Source organism: Dipteris shenzhenensis, chromosome 11 (genome assembly GCF_047967505.1).
Source record: "Dipteris shenzhenensis isolate YYH24624 ecotype China chromosome 11, Dip_SZ_1.0, whole genome shotgun sequence".
Lineage (NCBI taxonomy): Eukaryota > Viridiplantae > Streptophyta > Polypodiopsida > Gleicheniales > Dipteridaceae > Dipteris > Dipteris shenzhenensis.
In genome coordinates, this window is record NC_141606.1 from 11777760 (window position 1) to 11794767 (window position 17008).

The following is a 17008-nucleotide window of genomic DNA, read 5'->3' on the forward strand; positions in this document are numbered from 1 at the left end:
AAAGGAAGATGATCCTGAAGGTTCGATCTGAGGATGTGAATTATGCACAAGGATTTCGGCGATCACGAACGGATGCAGCGCAGTTGATCAGCGAGAGCCGGCAACGGAATCGGTAACATGCAGATGACGTTTACTTAGTTTATGCAAGAGATCTGATTCGTTGAGAACCGCAAGAGATGATCCTGATAAATCGTGACAAGATGATGAATTGAGAATGTGAATCAGGAGCGCGGAGTTGTTGGCCCGATGCAGAGGCAAGAGATCCTGAAATTTGATCCGTTGGATGAATGAATTGACCAGCTAGGAATTTGACAATGATTCCCTCGGGTACCGAGTCATCGTCATGCACAGCTTTGGCTTTGCATTGGCATGTGCCTACGAGGACGACCCGCCAGCAGTTGCTACGCAGCCGGCTTTTGCGTGTGTTGAAATTTTTTTGTCGGACGATACAAATTCTTGCACTGTTGATGGCGTAGGCAATCGCTTTTCGGCGGTTTGATTGAACAAAAGGGGAAGCAACAAAACGGTAGGGAGGCTCTCTGAGAGGCTCTCTGAAAAAGTCGTGCACGAGCAAAGGGGAATTGACAATGGCAAGGAGTGCGGGGGAGTGAAGATATACGGACGGTTACAGCGGGGAGATGCAGGAGGAGCAAATGCGAGAAGGGGAGAATGAAGGGGGGGGAAGAAAGGGAGGGAGGGGGGCGGGGAGAGGAGGAAAGGGAGGAGGAGGAGGAGGAGGAGGAGGGGAGGGGTAGCTTTGGAGCGTGAAAAAGGGATAGATGGATGGACGGATGGATTTCTGGAAAGACGACGGAAGAATCGTGTGCGCGAGGGGAGGAAACGTACAAGGGAGTCGGAAAGGGAAGCCGTGAGCTGTTGATGAGTGGGAAGGCTGGCGAAGCACGACGCCAAAAAGGTAACGGGAAAAGTGGCTCGCGAAGCGCTGGCTATGGCGATGGAGAAGGAACCATGACGGAGGCCACGGCCTCGGGCCCCCTGATGACGACGGACGAACAATCAGATCTTCGTCTTCTTTATCTTTAAACGGAGAATTATTCGTCGCGAATCAGCTTCCGACGACGAAACACGACGGATTTGATCGACCTTCGTCCCGTTTCTGGCTCAGTTTTCGTCGTCTGCTTCCCCCTGAGGATGACGGAAGAACCGTCGGAGATCTGAGCTTACACTGAAAATCATTCGGCAGACATCAGCCATGGACGCAGAATGACGACGGATTTGATCCAACTCCCTCGCGATTCTTAGGCTTCGAGCTCCGTTTTCATCATCTCATGCTTGACGGAATGTGACAACAATTCGATCGTCGCTTTAAGCTGAGAATCATTCGACAGAAATCATCGACGGATTCGATCGAACATTGTCACATTTCTGAAGCCTCGAGCTCCGTTTCATCGTCTTCCTCCACCCATTTTTGCCAGAATCGTCGCCTTCGCCAGACATTCGTCAAGAATCCCGTTCAAGAACGGCGACCGAGGGATCATAGTGATGACGGAAGAATATCAGATCTAAGCTTGAAATAGAGAATGAATATAAATGATTCGACAGAAATCAATGATGGACGGAGATAGACGACAGATTTGATAGATTTGATCGAACATCGCCTGGAGCTTCGAGCTCCGTTTCATCGTCTTCATCCTCGCATCCTCGCCAGAATTCTTCATCCTCGCCAGGTTCATCGTCCTCTTCCCCAGAAATCCGTCAAGAATTCCGTTCATCCTCGCCGATCTGCACCATTGTTGCCTCAACTCTCGCGCTGGATCCCTCCATTCTTCTTCCTCCTCCTTCTCCACCATAATGGTCGACGCTCGAGACCTCGCTCACATCCTCCTCAGCCCCCGCTTCTCCTCTGGCATGAAAAGCCCCATGAGTCGTCGCTCCCTCTCTTTCAAACGCAATGCCGATGCCGAGCACTTCTCCTCGCACTCCCGCACCGAGAGCTTCGACGGCTCCGACGAACTCCCCATCTGCTCGCCTCGCTCCGCTCCTTCGCAGGACAAGAAGCCACGCAGAGTGGAGGCCGCCCCTCCCTGGCGCCTCCTTGGCGAGAACGTGGTTCGGAATGCTGTGCGAATCTGCAACAGAATTGGCTCCAAGAGGGGCTTCCGGCAGCTGGCATTGCTCCTTTGTGGTCTGCTTCTCATCATCTTGTTTCTGGGGAAGATTGCAACGGTGCGGTGGCTTGGTCTGGAGTCTAAACAATCATCCGCGATCAAGGTATGCGTTCCAGACGCTCGAAATTCCCTCTTTTACACATTCTGTGGAATGGTTTTTAGGGCTCGCTTCCATTACCCAGCCTTCCGATGACATGCACGATATACAATCTCCCAGAAGCCTTGCAGGTTAACCACGATTGTATCGAGTTCAGACAATCTCTAATTCCTACAACGTCTCCGCCATTGGCGGGGATCCAAACTTTCCGAGGAACATGTGCAGTATGGGTGTTATCGTGGGCTCACATTCAAATGAGGTGGTGACTCGTGACTGCTCGAGATAGTCATAGAACTGAATATGTGTGAATAGTCGCATCTATAGTTTGTTTGTTGCTCTCATCATGCAGCTGTTGTATAACGGCGCTTCACCTCTAAGAAAGCACAACAATGCTTCAGTGTAGGAAATCACTCTGAAAGGAACAACTTTCTGTGCTCTGGGAAACCAGAACGATGCGCTCTTAAATTGTAGTGAATCACTCTATAAGGAATGCTTTCTGAGCTATGTATGCGCGCGCATGTGCACACTATGTGTTTGAGGATATCAGGATTGACTTTTCAGTAACGTTAAACCAAGTGTTGGAAGGTGATTAGCTTGCTTCATAATCCCCTTAAGTTTCGCTAAATTTTGCTTTAGTTTTCAATGTTTGGTTTTGCGTTTCGCTGAAGTCTCTAATGACAAGTAGGTCGTGTCCACATGCCTTTCGAACAAGGCCTGTACCATCCGGTGTGTATGTAGTAAATGAGTGTTCCATGCGAGACGCATCTGAAAATTTCTCCTTTTTGTCTGGTTCATTGCAGGTATTTGGAATGACTGATGAAGACTCTCTTTCTAGGGTATGCTCTAAAGCTAGCTTCAATTGTTCATGGTTCATAGTTTCGTCTTGAAAGTACATATTTTTTGGTTTGATACTCATTTTCGTCCTTTTGAAACATCCCTTGTCTTGCACTACTAATTTCCTGTGTGACTGTGCCTGGCCAAAAAAGTCTCTGATGCGGAGAGATGAGCTCTGGTCCAAGCCACATAGTGCACAATATGAGCAGTGCATAGAACATCCTAGAAACCACAAGGGTAAGTTCTGCCTGCTGTTGTCGCCATCTTGTCATATATGACATGCAGATCTTTGTATTGCTTTGGAACTATTTTTGCACTTCAAAGCCTTTGCTATTCACTCAGTTTATATTCTCTCATCTTCCGTATTTGTTCACAGTTCCAGGGAGAGGGACAAATGGTTACATTCTGGTAAATGCGAATGGGGGCTTGAATCAAATGCGAGCAGGAGTAAGTACTTGCTGTGAATGCTATGCGTAATTGGTGTAGGATCCTGAGCCCTTTACATCTCAGATCTTGTTTCCTGTGGGCAGATCTGTGACATGGTTGCTCTGGCAAGGATAATGAATGCAACTCTTGTGGTGCCTTTCTTGGACCACACATCTTTCTGGGCTGATCCAAGGTGTGGGATGTGGCATTACTTTTGAACCGGTCTGCTGGAAATATTGTTTAGTCTTACAAAGCCCTGCAAGGGTTTTCTGCTTTGCCTCTAACATAGTTCATAGTCTGTGCTTGCAGTGAGTTCAAAGACATATTTGATGTGCAGCACTTTATTTACTCTCTGAAAGATTATGTCCATGTTGTGGAGTCTTTACCTTCATCGTTGAAGAAGGTTGAACCTTTGAAAAAGGCACCTATTTCTTGGTCTCAGGTAAATACCTCTTTATAAGGGGATGATGTTTGAGAACATCAATCAGTTTTGGAATATTGTTTTTGTTGTCTTCCCATGGTGTGAATGACTCTCTCATTGACCCAAGTTCCACTGTTGTTCTCGGGTATGCCTTTCTGGCATTCATGCTTTCTTCAGCAATTTGAACATGTTGTTAATGCTGTTGATTCTGAGCCAGGCTGCTTACTACAAGGAGGAGATTCTTCCACTGCTCAAGCAAAATAAGGTCTTATATTTTACACATGCAGACTCTCGTCTAGCCAACAATGATGTACCTGATTCCATCCAGCGTCTTCGCTGTCGAGTGAACTATCAGGCACTGAGATTTGCTGAACCGATTCAGGAGCTTGGAAAAGTTCTCATCGAACGGATCCAAAGCGATGCTCCTTACATTGCCCTTCATCTAAGGTACAGTGCTCTTCTTTATTGCCATCTTGACAATTGAAGGCCAGACTTGCGACTCTAAGCGCAGCCCTCTTCATTCTTGTTGTTATTTGATACAGATATGAAAAAGATATGCTGGCTTTCACGGGCTGCTCACATGGGCTTACAGAAGAGGAGGCTTCAGAGCTGCGTGATATGCGTTATGAAGTGCAGCATTGGAAGGAGAAGGAGATTGATGGGGAGGAGAAGCGGCGTTTAGGGGGCTGCCCCCTCACTCCTCATGAGACCGGCGTTCTCTTGAAAGCTTTGGGCTACCCATCCTCTACAAAAATATACATTGTAGCCGGAAGCCTGTTTGGGAATGGCAGTATGGGGTCTCTCAAAAAGCATTTTCCTAATGTCTATTCGCATTCTACTTTGGCATCTGAGGAAGAGCTTTACTTTCTCAAAGGTTATCAAAACAGGCTTGCGGGACTCGACTATATGTTGGCAGTGGAAAGTGATGTGTTTGTGTATACTTATGATGGAAATATGGCAAAAGCTGTACAGGGACACCGGTATTTTGAAGGCTATCGCAAAACAATCAGTCCTGATAGGTGAGTCCAATTTCTGACTTGTTTCTTGATCAGGTTTAAATTTGAACTTGGTTGGCTCTTTGTGTCTGTGTGTGTGTGACACAGAGAGAGTCGTGTGTGTGTGTGTGTGTGTGAGAGAGAGAGAGAGAGAGAGCTCCCCATTCAGGGGAATCAATTGTGGAATATAAAGCATAACAATATCCACACAAAAAAATGTGTGTGTGGTGTGCGTGTGCGTGCGTGCGTGTGTGTGAGAGAGAGAGAGAGAGGGAGAGAGAGAGGGAGAGATGAGGTTTTTCATGCTCAGCGAGATTTCACAGGTCCTATGGGACATAAGAGTGGTCCTGTATGGAAGATTACAAGTTGCAGCTCTACAATAGCTGTCATTTTGCAGGTGTTTAGGCTCATGACCAACATTGCTATGTGTAAGCCCTATCCAAGACTTTCTGTGTAGGATCCTACTATTTGTGCTGGCTGCCCAAATAGGCTATGTAGATTCACGGAAAAGATGTATTTATTTCTCCCTAAAATGCTGATGTGTCTGGCATATGAGAATTGGGTCATGCTCATCTTGAATTTCTCAAAGGGCATTGCAAACTGTCCTCCCTTGGTATAACCTTCCATCTGCCTATTTCCACTTCCAGTTCATGAAAGCTGGCTCTTAGTTTGCCTGTTAGCTGTCTCATGAGAATGGGATGCTCTCATTCAGTTACTACTGTTTCCTATAAATCCATACTAGGTTAATTTTCTTTTTCTAAAGGGCCATCTTTAAATCATAACATTTTTGCATTGCAAGCGCTTATCCCCCAATATTCTTCTATCCACTCGATTTGTGCCTTGCACCAATTCTTGTTTTTGGTTGCTTCCATTGCCCTTGTTAGAGTTCAATGCTCGTCCCTCTGGATACGTACCTAGATCTAGATGCTCAGCATGCAAGGCCCCCATATGAGGATAAGCCAGTGAACTAGAGGTTAGGATAGATGGTCATTTCAGTCCATCCATGGCTGAGCAAAGGTCATTGCATGAAGGCCATGTAATACTTGACATTCCTAGGTATTGGGGGCCCGTGAATGGCCCAGGGTCTACAAGTCCAAGGACATCTACATGGAGCAATGTTAATCAGGTGTTGTCTAAGAGGTCGGCAGTCGGCTCATGGCAAGGCAGGTTGGCTGCTGAGATAGCAGTTCACTCATGTGGCAGGTCGTTGATGTTCAGTTAGCTGATCCGGAGCTGTTGCCAGTTGATCCAGTCTTCGCCAGCTGGTCTAAATCAGCTCCCTTTGGCCCTATAAGATGTGAGAGTTGCACCCTCCTCTCTGTATCAAATCTACATCTGAGTCCCCAGAATGTGGAGTGCTAGCAAAGTTCAAGAGCATTGTTACTTGAGAGCTTGTTGTAGTTTCTTCAGCCTGTATAAAGCAGCATCTATATTAGATCTCCTTTTTTCGTCTTTATCATCTTCATGTGTGTGTGAATCAGTCTTGCGTTTATAGCTTTTGCTTTTGTGTAGATGTGCATAGTGATTCTCTCATGTCGTATCAGAGCGAAACTTGTTCACTAGAGAGGTCTTAGAGGAAGATACAAGAAGCTAAGGGAATCTCCTTTACTGCACATTCCACTCCCAAGCCAATTGACAATACACACAATTATCTTAGCAAGCATTGCTTGCTGTCCAAGAAGACGACCTGCATTAAAGTCATCAGCAACCCTATGGAGCATGTCCACGAAGTGCACATAATATTTGGACGGAAGGAGGTGTTTTAGTTTGCTTTTTCATTTAGCAGTTCTACTTTGAGCAAGGAAGAGAAACTGAGATGGCCTCTACCAAGTACCTTCCCATCCCCTGTTTTGTGTAAGGTTAACTTGATTGACCTTACTATTCTTTGTGGAAGGTTAAGCTCATTAGTCTCTTGACATCTTGGAGATTATGGAAGGTGAAAAAGGATACTATGTGTAGTCCCAAGCAATGGGGAAACTTACACAGATACATCTCTGGTTCTAGTGCAGAAATTGAAGAATGGGAAGAGAAGGATACAGATGGATTGCTTACCCACAGAACCAAGGATATCATCATCCCTTTGATCCAGATCACATTTATTGCAGATGCAAGATGAGATGAATAATTCAACAAGGATCTTGAACCTCTATAACCAGCTTTACTTCCTTAAGATGGCAAAAGAGGAAGAGGAATCTTTATCGAGGTCAAGTCTTGATGAATTAGTTGGGCTCTATTCATGAGCACCAGATTCCAAGGCAAAGCTTGTTCTCAGCAAGCACACTGTACCTACCAAGGCCTTGCTATACCATTGACCACAGACCAGAGGAGGAAGCCATTGACCACGGACCAGAGGAGGAAGCCAATCATGTTCAATGAGCTTGAAGCCTTTACACTCGAGGAAGAGATGCAGACGAAGATGCACTATGGCACTGACTCTAACAAGGCATTCAACCCCTTGTCAAAGAGAAAGGGTAAGGGAAAGCCAGGATCTCTAGAGAAGGACGCTGGAAGGAAGGACCTTTGCAACAAGATGGGGCACTATGCCAAGGAGTGCAGAAAGAAGATGGCAGACAAGTGTCAAGAAAGATGGCAAGCTCCACTAAATTGGAAGGTTTTGATTATAGCTCTTGTGGGATCTTGAAGAAAGGCATAAATTGGGATTATGCAAGAAAATGATGATAACAATTATAAAAGTGATTTGGACATTAGGAAAGATGATAGCACATGTTGATACTATGTCTCCACATGTTTATACTATGTCTACACCCTGTTGGACGCTGATGATGTGAGTAGGAATGTCAAACCTTATGAGTGACTATCATGAGATTGAAACTGCACTATGTGTTGTATTTTTAGAGAATGAGTTTGGGCATGTTCCTAGATTCATCTAGATATTTGCTTCTGCCGTATTAGTAGACGCGCAAATTTCACCTTGGAAAGTTTTCATCCATGTTGCAGCCTGTTGATGTTGCGATAAATTCTTTCCACCTTAATTGCTGTGTTGCCGTATCAGCTAGATGGTCTAAGCATTTTTGTGCTTGGATGCTCGTTTGGGAGAGACTAACATGAAATTGTGTAGTCTTCACAAGTAGTTGTAGCTTGAATGAAGAGAGTGTGGGCTACTTTTTTATTAGCCTTCCTCTTTGCCATCCACCACGACCTCTTTGGCTCCCCCTGCCTCTAGAGTTACCACGTCCTCTTGCATAGGACTGGTTTTCTTGAGTTTGCTGCATATTCTGATTTCTACCACGGCCTCCAGATCGGCCTCCTCTACCTCTGCCTCTACTTCTTCCAGCATTTGAGTAGAAGACAGTTTCTTTTGAAGTTCCTCCTGAAGAAGATGCACCACCATTTCTCTGCTCTTCAGAAATTAGAAGAGCAATCAACTCCTCAAAATCAAGAAATTTTTCACGGACGGCAATGGATGTCCGGAACTGTGCATAATCCTTTCCTAGACCATTCAAGGTCACAGAAACTAAATCGTCATCATCCACTGGCGACCCAATGAAAGCAAGTGCATCTGCCCCTTTGTCACGCTGAGTCTGTCATTCACCTCTGGAGCGCCAACAGAAACTTAGTATGAAGACCTCTGTATAAATGGACGCTCAAGTATATGTGGGTGTGTGGATTTGTATGTGTGAGAGTACATGTTTATACTATGGTCTACACCCACTGTTGGGCATTGATGGGAATGTCATAGTAGCTAGACATTCCCATCATAGTAGCTAGACACTGCAGGAAGTTGCAGGGGGTTGGATGAGTAGAAGCAAATGCGAGGGCGGATCAATCTTGCAAGGACATGAAATGGAGGCCGCGGCGCGAGAGGAGGAACGGGAGGGGGAGGGGTCCAATTTCTGGCTTGTTTCTTGATCAATTAACGTCCACGGAAGACCAAGAGGTCTATGTGACAACATGAAAACCATCTAGTACATCAGCTTAGGTAGGGCACAAGGCAGCTCCCAGGGAGTGCAGAGGAAGCTCCATTTTATTTAAGTACCTACGTGATAATCTAGATAAAGAATACACATATATAGCTGGCCATACATCAGTTTAAGACTGAGAGTCTTTTGGTTTTGATTTGAACTCTTTAATTAGTGCCACTCCTTCCCGGTATACTACCCATTTCCCATCTTTCCTGGTAGCCTTGACCTTTGCTAATTCCGTTGCCTTGTTCTTGAGTTGAGCTTGTGTAAGCTCCTCATCTATCCATACTTTGGTACCTTTCAGCTTACAAGATTGTCGGAGAAGCTTAATCCACCAGTCTTTTGATTTTAATGTAAGGATGGCATGACCTTTAGAATGTTCAATATAAGCTTGTCTGGAATCACCATCTTCCTCCTCATCACCATCCGACCAGGTTGGGCAAGGCTGCTTTGGCCTTTGTCAGTGTTTCACTGAATGTGTCCTCTTTGTACCAGTCTTCTGGGAGTCCCCGGGGATGTCACAGTACCTAGTCCCTCCTATGTGTGATGGAGTTAATGGTTTTCAACCTTATGAGTGACTATCATGAGATTGAAACTGCACTATGTCGTATTTTTATAAAATGAGTATGGGAATGTTCCTGGATTCAACTAGGTATATAACTAACTGTTGTCTAGGCCCTTCAAGGACCTGAAGTCTAGCTGTTACCTCTTGCAGTAATATCTCCAGCTCCCTCACTTCTTACTGTAGGAAATGAATATGTTCATGTTGCCCAAGAATGGTTTGTGAAAACCCCCCGGGTAATACGTCAATGAATAGAGGGGTTTGCTGCTGTTGATAGGAATATTTGCAGCATGGCGATTGTTGCTGGCTGAAGCCATTGGAGTCCTTGGGATACAGGGAGATTTCGAGGAGGAATTTGGGCTAGGTTAGGTTAGGGTTCACAGGAGGTGGCACTAAACAACGACTAGTGATAGGCTAGGGTTTGCTGGCGGCGGCGCTGAACAACGGGCTGCTACGGTGACGGGCTACGGTGACGACGAGCAAGAGCTACGTTATGGTGATGACAGGCTATGCTGATGGGCAAGGGCAGGGACTACAGTGACACGACGACAATGGGCTATGGTGACGACATGATATGATGACACTGACGCTGACAAGTAAGGGCTACGATGACGAGGAGGGGGAAGAGACGTCGTGTGTGTGTGTGTGTGTGTGTGGTGTGTGTGTATGTGTGTGTGTGTGTCAATTTCTCTCATTGTTTTTGAGTTCTTTCATTAGGCTCTCTTTTGGAGTCTAATGTTATGTACATTGATTTCATGTTAATTTTATAGTTACTGGTTTCACCAAAAAAAAAAAGTGTGTGTGTCAATTTCACTTAAAAAAGTGTGTGAAGCTTCACGATGGCACATGGCGTCACCTTTCCTAATTCGGCTCCCTCATCCATTCTGTCTCCCAGCTCCATGTCTGTTCCGTCTCCCAATTCCCCGCCTCCTGATGTAGATTTGTCCATACCTCAGTTTTCCTTTCTGTCCTCTCCCGCTTCGTTGGTCACGGCTTCTCCTTTCGTCTTCCAATTTGCTGCTTCGCATTTGTTTGGCCTTTTGCCACTTTCCAGCAAAATCAAGCGCCATGCTCGCTTTTTTGATTTTGCTCAGCCTGATAAGACACAGAAATTAGCTTTTGGAAGCTTTCCTTGTTTGTCCTTTCAATTAGACTCCTTGCTCGTCTCTATGAAGATTCTATCTCTCACACTCGGGGTTTTAGTGCTTCGTTGCATCGGGTTGTGCCTTCGGATTCCCTCTTTGAAAGTATCTCTCAGGCACAAAAGCATGGTATTTGCCTTTATTTCATGGGGCAAATCATGATAGCCTCCATGCTTCAAGCTTTGTCGATTTTCCGATTCTGCTCAGCCTGATAAGACACAAAAATTATCTTTTGGAAGCTTTCCTTGTTCATCCTTTCAATTAGACTCCTTGTTCGTCTCTGTGAAGATTCTGTCTCTCACACTCGGGATTTTACTGCTTCGTTGCATCGGATTGTGCCTTCAGATTCCCTCCTTGAAAGTATCTCTCAGGCACAAAAGCATGGTATTTGCCTTTATTTCATGGGGCGAATTATGATAGCCTCCATGCTTCAAGCTTGGTCGACAGCATCTGTGGGAATGGATAAAATCGACTCTTTTGTTTTCCTTAGCAAGGGTTTTTATTTTGCTCGTTGTGTTAATCTAGATACAGTTTATGATTTGGTCAGCAAGGTGGGGGTCCATGGTGCCGGTTTCTTTGCTTATATGACATCATGGGATCCTCTTTTTGACCCTATCAAAAGTCTCCTATGCTTTTGTCCTGTCTGGGTCACTCTGAAGGCCTTGCCGGTACCTCTTCTCCTGGTTATTTCATCTCTTACAGCTCTTCTAGGGAGAGTACTTTATCTTCTCAAGATGGATTTTTTGGTGCTGAGCAGAGATATCCGAATTTGCATTTTATGGAATATGGAGCAGCCGGTTCCTTCATGCTTGGATATTGATTTTGGTCTTGCGCATCCACTTTGCATTCCTTTATCTTTTTCTTCCTTCCCAAATGCGTGCTACAAGTGTAGACAAATTGGTCATTTTGCTCGGAGCTGGCCTTTACAATCATGTCAATCTGCTAATGTTAACAGCTCTTTCTATGTTCCTCACGCTTCTACTCCTCTTCAGTTAGACAAGATGCAACAGTTGAAGACCACAAGATAAGGATGGAGACGAGTACACCCTCCAAGAAAAGAGATCATCTCACTATCTCCTTCGGTTGCTTTGTCAAATCCTTTCCAGGCCATGTTAACTCCTCAATCTGTGTCAATGCTTTCGATTCTCAAGAGCCCTCTCTTTTTGACCCTGCCAAAATTCTCCTATGCTTTTGTCCTGTCTGGGTCACTCTGAAGGCCTTGCCGGTACCACTTCTCCCACTTTTTTTAATCTCTTGTAGCTCTTCTAGGGAGAGTACTTTTATCTTCCCAAGATGGATTTTTTGGTGCTGAGCAGAGATCTGAATTTACGTTTTATGGAATGTGGAGCAGCCGGTTCCTTCATGCTTGGATATTGATTATGGTCTTGCGCATCCACTTCGCATTCCTTTATCTTTTTCTTCCTTCCCAAATGCATGCTACAAGTGTAGACAAATTGGTCATTTTGCTTGGAGCTGCCCTTTACAATCACGTCAATCTGCTAATGTTAACAGCTCTTTCTCTGTTCCTCACGCTTCTACTCCTCTTCAGTTAGACAAGATGCAACAGTTGAAGACCACAAGATAAGGATGGAGACGGGTACACCCTCCAGGAAAAGAGATAATCTCACCGTCTCCTCCGGTTGCTTTGTCAAATCCTTTCCAGGCCATGTTAACTCCTCAATCTGTGTCAATGCTTTCGATTCTCAAGATCCCTCTCCAGCTCAACAGTCCTCTTTGGTTGGAATTGACTTTCAGCAGGCCTCTCCAGTTATTGAGACAGTCTATTGAGGTGCAAGTGGATCTCTTTCCTTTGGATACAGTTCATGATACTGTAGTGGCACTAAATGTAAACTGAGATACTCAAACTGGGGTTGATACTATGGATGCTTTTGCTGGACTGAAGACAGATGCCGAACCAATGTTCCCTGCCTCTCCATTTTCCCCGGACACTTTCCATCCCTGGTTGCGGTAGGTTTTGACCTTGTGATTCAAAAATTTCGGGTGCCTGCTTATCTCAAGAAGAATCACAAGGGTAAAAAACACCTTCATTTCATTGATGGTGATGTGGTTCCTTTATAGTAGTTTTTGCACGCAAACAATCTCACCTTGGAGGATATCCTGCTGGATACTCCCCTTCCCCCTGCTGACTTGTAAATATTTTCACCTTTCTAGTTTTCAGTTAGCCAGCCTCCTGGACTTTCTCAGGGGCCTACTTGTAACCTTTTTACTTTTGTACTTCATGGTGGGTTTTCACCTCTTCCGAAGTTTCCCACAGAGAAATATAAGATCTCACTTAAAAAAAAGTGTGTGTGTGTGTGTGTGTGTGTGTGTGTGAGAGAGAGAGAGAGAGAGAGAGAGAGAGAGATGAGGTTTTTCATGCTCAGCGAGATTTCACAGGTCCTAGGGGACATAGAGTGGTCCTGTATGAAAGATTACAAGTTGCAGCTCTACAATAGCTGTCAACTGCTTTTGCAACTGTTTAGGCTCATGACCAACATTGCCTATCCTAGACTTTTCTTGTGTAGTATCCTACTATTTGTGTGGCTGCCCAAAGAGGCTATGTAGATTCACGGAAAAGATCTATTTCTCTCTCCCTAAAATGCTGATGTGTCTGGCATATGAGAATTGGGTCATGCTCATCTTCAATTTCTCGAATGGCACTGCAAACTCTGTCCTCCCGTGGTATAACCTTTCATCTACCTATTTCCACTTCCAGTTCATGAAGCTGGCTCTTAGTTTGCCTGTAAGCTTTCTCATGAGAATGGGATGCTCTCGTTCAGTTGCTTCTGTTTCCTATAAATCCATACTAGGTTAATTGTCTTTTTGTAATGGGCCATCTTCTCTTTAAATCGTAGCATTTTTGCATTGCAAGCTCTTTTCCCCTAATTTCTTCTATCCACTCGATGCGTGCCTTGTACCATCCCTTGTGTTTGGTTGCTTCAATTGCCCTTGTTAGAGTTCAATGTTGTTGCTCTGGATACGTACCTAGATCTAGATGCTCCACATGCAAGGCCCCATATGAGAATAAGCCAGTGAACTAGAGGTAAGGATAGATGGTCATTGCAGTCCATCTATGGCTGAGAAAAGGACGTTGCATGAGGACCATGCAATACTTGACATTCCTAGGTATTGGGGGCCCGTGAACGGCCCAGGATCTACAAGTCCAAGGATGTCTACACAGCAGCAAGGTTAATCAGGTGTTTTCTGACAGGTTGGCAGTCAGATCATGACAGGGCAGGTTGGCTGCTGAGACAGCAGTTCACTGATGTGGCAGGTCGTTGATGTTCAGTTAGCTGATCTGGCGCTGTTACCGGTTGATCCAGTCTTGGCCAGCTGGTCTAGATCTTCTCTCTGTATCAAATCTACATTTGAGTCCTGAACTGCATCCAGGGAGAGCATGGTTACTTGAGAGTTTGTTGTAGTTTCTTCAGCCTGTATAAAGCAGCATCTATATTAGATCTCCTTTGTTCATCTTCATCATCTTGATGTGTGTGTGAATCAGTCTTCCATTTATAGCTTTTGCTAATGTGCATATGTGCATGGTGATTCTCTCACGTGGTATCAGAGCCAAGCTTGTTCACTAGAGAGGTCTTAGAGGAAGATACAAGAAGCTAAGGGAATCTCCTTTACTGCACATTCTACTCCCAAGCCAACTGACGATACACACAACTACCTTAGCAACATTGCTTGCTGTCCAAGAAGACGACCTGCATCAAAGTCATCAGCAACCCTATGGAGCATTTCCATGAAGTGCACATAATGATTTGGGCGGAAGGAGGTGTTTAGTTTGCTTTTTCATTTGGCAAACCATCTAGTTCTTAGTTGAGTTCTATTTTCAGCAAGGAAGAGAAACTGAGATGGCCTCTGCCAAGTACCTTCCTATCCCCTGTTTTGGGCAAGGTTAACTTGATAGACCTAACTATTCTTTGTGGAAGGTTAAGCTTATGAGTCTCTTGACATCTTGGAGATTATGGAAGGTGAAAAAGGATACTATGTGAAATCCCAAGCAATGGGGAAACTTACACAGATACATCTCTGGTTCTAGTGCAGAAATTGAAGAATGGGAAGAGAAGGATACGGGCAAAATATTTTTTTGGGCAAAGGAAGAGAAGGATACAAATGGATTACCTACCCATACAACCAAGGATAACATCATCCCTTTGATCCAGATCACATTTTATTGCAGATGCAAGATGAGATGAATAATTCAACAAGGATCTTGAACCTCTATAACCAGCTTTACTTCCTAAAGATGGCAAAAGAGTGAAAAGATGTCTTTATCAACAAGGTCAAGTCTTGATGAATTAGTTGGGCTCTACTCATGAGCACTAGATTCCAAGCTTTTGGCAAAGCTTGTTCTCAGCAAGCAAACTGTACCCAACGCTGGAAGGAAGGACCTTTGCAACAAGATGGGGCACTATGCCCAGGAGTGTAGAAAGAATACGTCAGACAAGTGTCTAGAAAGATGGCAAGCTCCACTAAATTGGAAGGTTTTGATTATAGCTCTTGTGTGACATCATGGTGAGAACTGGATCTTGAAGAAAGGCTGAAAGAAATTGGGATAATGCAAGAAAATGATGATAACAATTATAAAAGTGATTTGGAGATCAAGAAAGATGGCCTGGTAGAATGAGAGCACATGTTTATCTACACATGTATTTCTACACCCTGTTCTGTGCTAATGATGTCAGTGGGAATGTGAGTGACTATCATGAGGTGTTTTTTGAAAGGGCCTCAAGATTGTGCGTTGAGTCAGGTCTGTCTACGCAAGGAGCCTGTGTGAAGGCATCAAAGTACACAGAGGAGGTACATTAACTCCATTTCAAAGCAAGTTGAGTTGGATGATGCAGATCCAGTCAGTACACCTATCAAAAATTGAGAGTGCCATCCATTCAATGATTAACCCTATCACAGCCTATCGGTAGATTTAATCAAAGATGTCAAGCAATCCATAATCATGGTACCACTTGGTGAATGAGTTTACAGTGAAGTACGTCTGATTCCTACTGGAAAGCAATGGAGTAAATCTTTATGTTGCTTGGGGCTCACTTGACAAATGTGAGAATGGTGAGATCAAGCCTATCCAATGCTTTTCAAATAATGAAGCGCAGACCATATTTTCACAAAACATATTCAACGTTCACTATCAGTTCGTTTGATAAAATGCGAGAATGGTGATATCAAGACTATCCAATGCTTTTCTAATGGTAAGGGGCAGACTTGTTAGTCAGTACTCGCAATTCATTCTGTTGCAAAGGTTGTATTGGGTACCATGTCAAAAGTTTTCTGAAATGTTCAATACAACAATGGACAGTAGCTTTTGCCCCTCGTGCTTCTGGTTTTGAGTATTTTGGAACAAATTCCACTCGTGGCTGGTTTCCAACATCATTTACTTCAGCCTGATTGTGGACTTGTAATTCTAGTATGGTTCCCGTACAGTTTTTCCGTTGAAGTTTTAACCATCATAGTTCTGTTTTCTATTTCTGTCTCAGTTCAGTTTTTCCGAAGGTGGGAGGGCAGGCAGGGCCCCCAGGGGGTTTTTTTTTGGGGTGGGGTGGGGTGGGGGTGGAGGTGTTAAAGTTGCTAATATTCAATTAGTAGCTTTTCCTGATTGTTGGTAATGTGTGATTGTTGGACGCAGGCCAAGTTTGGTTCGTCTGGTAGATGATTTTGAGTCTGAAAACATCACATGGGAGGAATTTCAGTCGGAAGTGAAGAGGGTACATGCAAACAGAACAGGTGCTCCACATCTGCGGGAGCGTGGAGAATTTCCAAAGCTGGAAGAAAGCTTTTACGCCAATCCATTTCCTGGTTGTATCTGTTTAAAAAAGCAAGTTAATCGGAGGCTCTTGAAGGGAGAGGTCTGAAGATAGCGCTTTTGAGTAGAGGCAGCCTTCCTGATCTGAGCTGTAGAAAGAAAAGAAAGGGTCATTTGTTGCAGGAATTCTTGGCTAAATTCTGCATAAGCCTTGCAGTTTGTAGCTCTGAGTTCCTCAGGGTATTTTTGATCATTCTTTATCATTGTTATCATTGAAGTAAATAAAGCACAAAGGTGTTACCAGCCACTGCTATTATGGTGAGTATATTAGGATTTGGCAAAATGGGATGCGCAGGTGAGTTCTTGATTTATGAACTGTGTATTTGCGGCACTTCTGTAAAGTACCACGTTACTGAATAACACCGAGAGTTCTGGCGTTTCTCTGTCCTCGACATATTTTTTCAACTCGGTGGTGTTCCTGTATCTCACTTCTTAAGTTTCGGTATCCTTTAGAAACCCCTTGCGACAAACCCCCCTGCCGCGGTTCCCTTCTCTCTCACTCTCTCTCTCTCTCTCTCTCTCTCACACACACACACACACACACTTTTTTTGGGGGGGCATTGTATTTCTCAGTAGCTTCCTCTGAATGGGGAGCTCAAAAGTACATCAACAGAAGATCCTCACTATATGACAAGTATACGTGATAGTCTATGTAATGCTA

General features: G+C 44.5%; 1 protein-coding gene across 1 annotated transcript; it reads left to right on the forward strand.

Moving 5' to 3' along the window:
• The first annotated feature begins 1443 nt into the window (after positions 1-1443).
• On the forward strand, positions 1444-16771 carry LOC147896614 (O-fucosyltransferase 35-like). Its single transcript, XM_087381409.1, has 9 exons — positions 1444-2232; positions 3027-3062; positions 3213-3297; positions 3437-3507; positions 3591-3679; positions 3796-3928; positions 4125-4354; positions 4450-4926; positions 16171-16771. The coding sequence occupies exons 1-9, from the start codon at positions 1813-1815 to the stop codon at positions 16394-16396; spliced, it is 1767 nt and encodes a 588-aa protein (XP_087237535.1). The 5' UTR covers positions 1444-1812; the 3' UTR covers positions 16397-16771.
• The last annotated feature ends 237 nt before the right edge of the window (positions 16772-17008 follow it).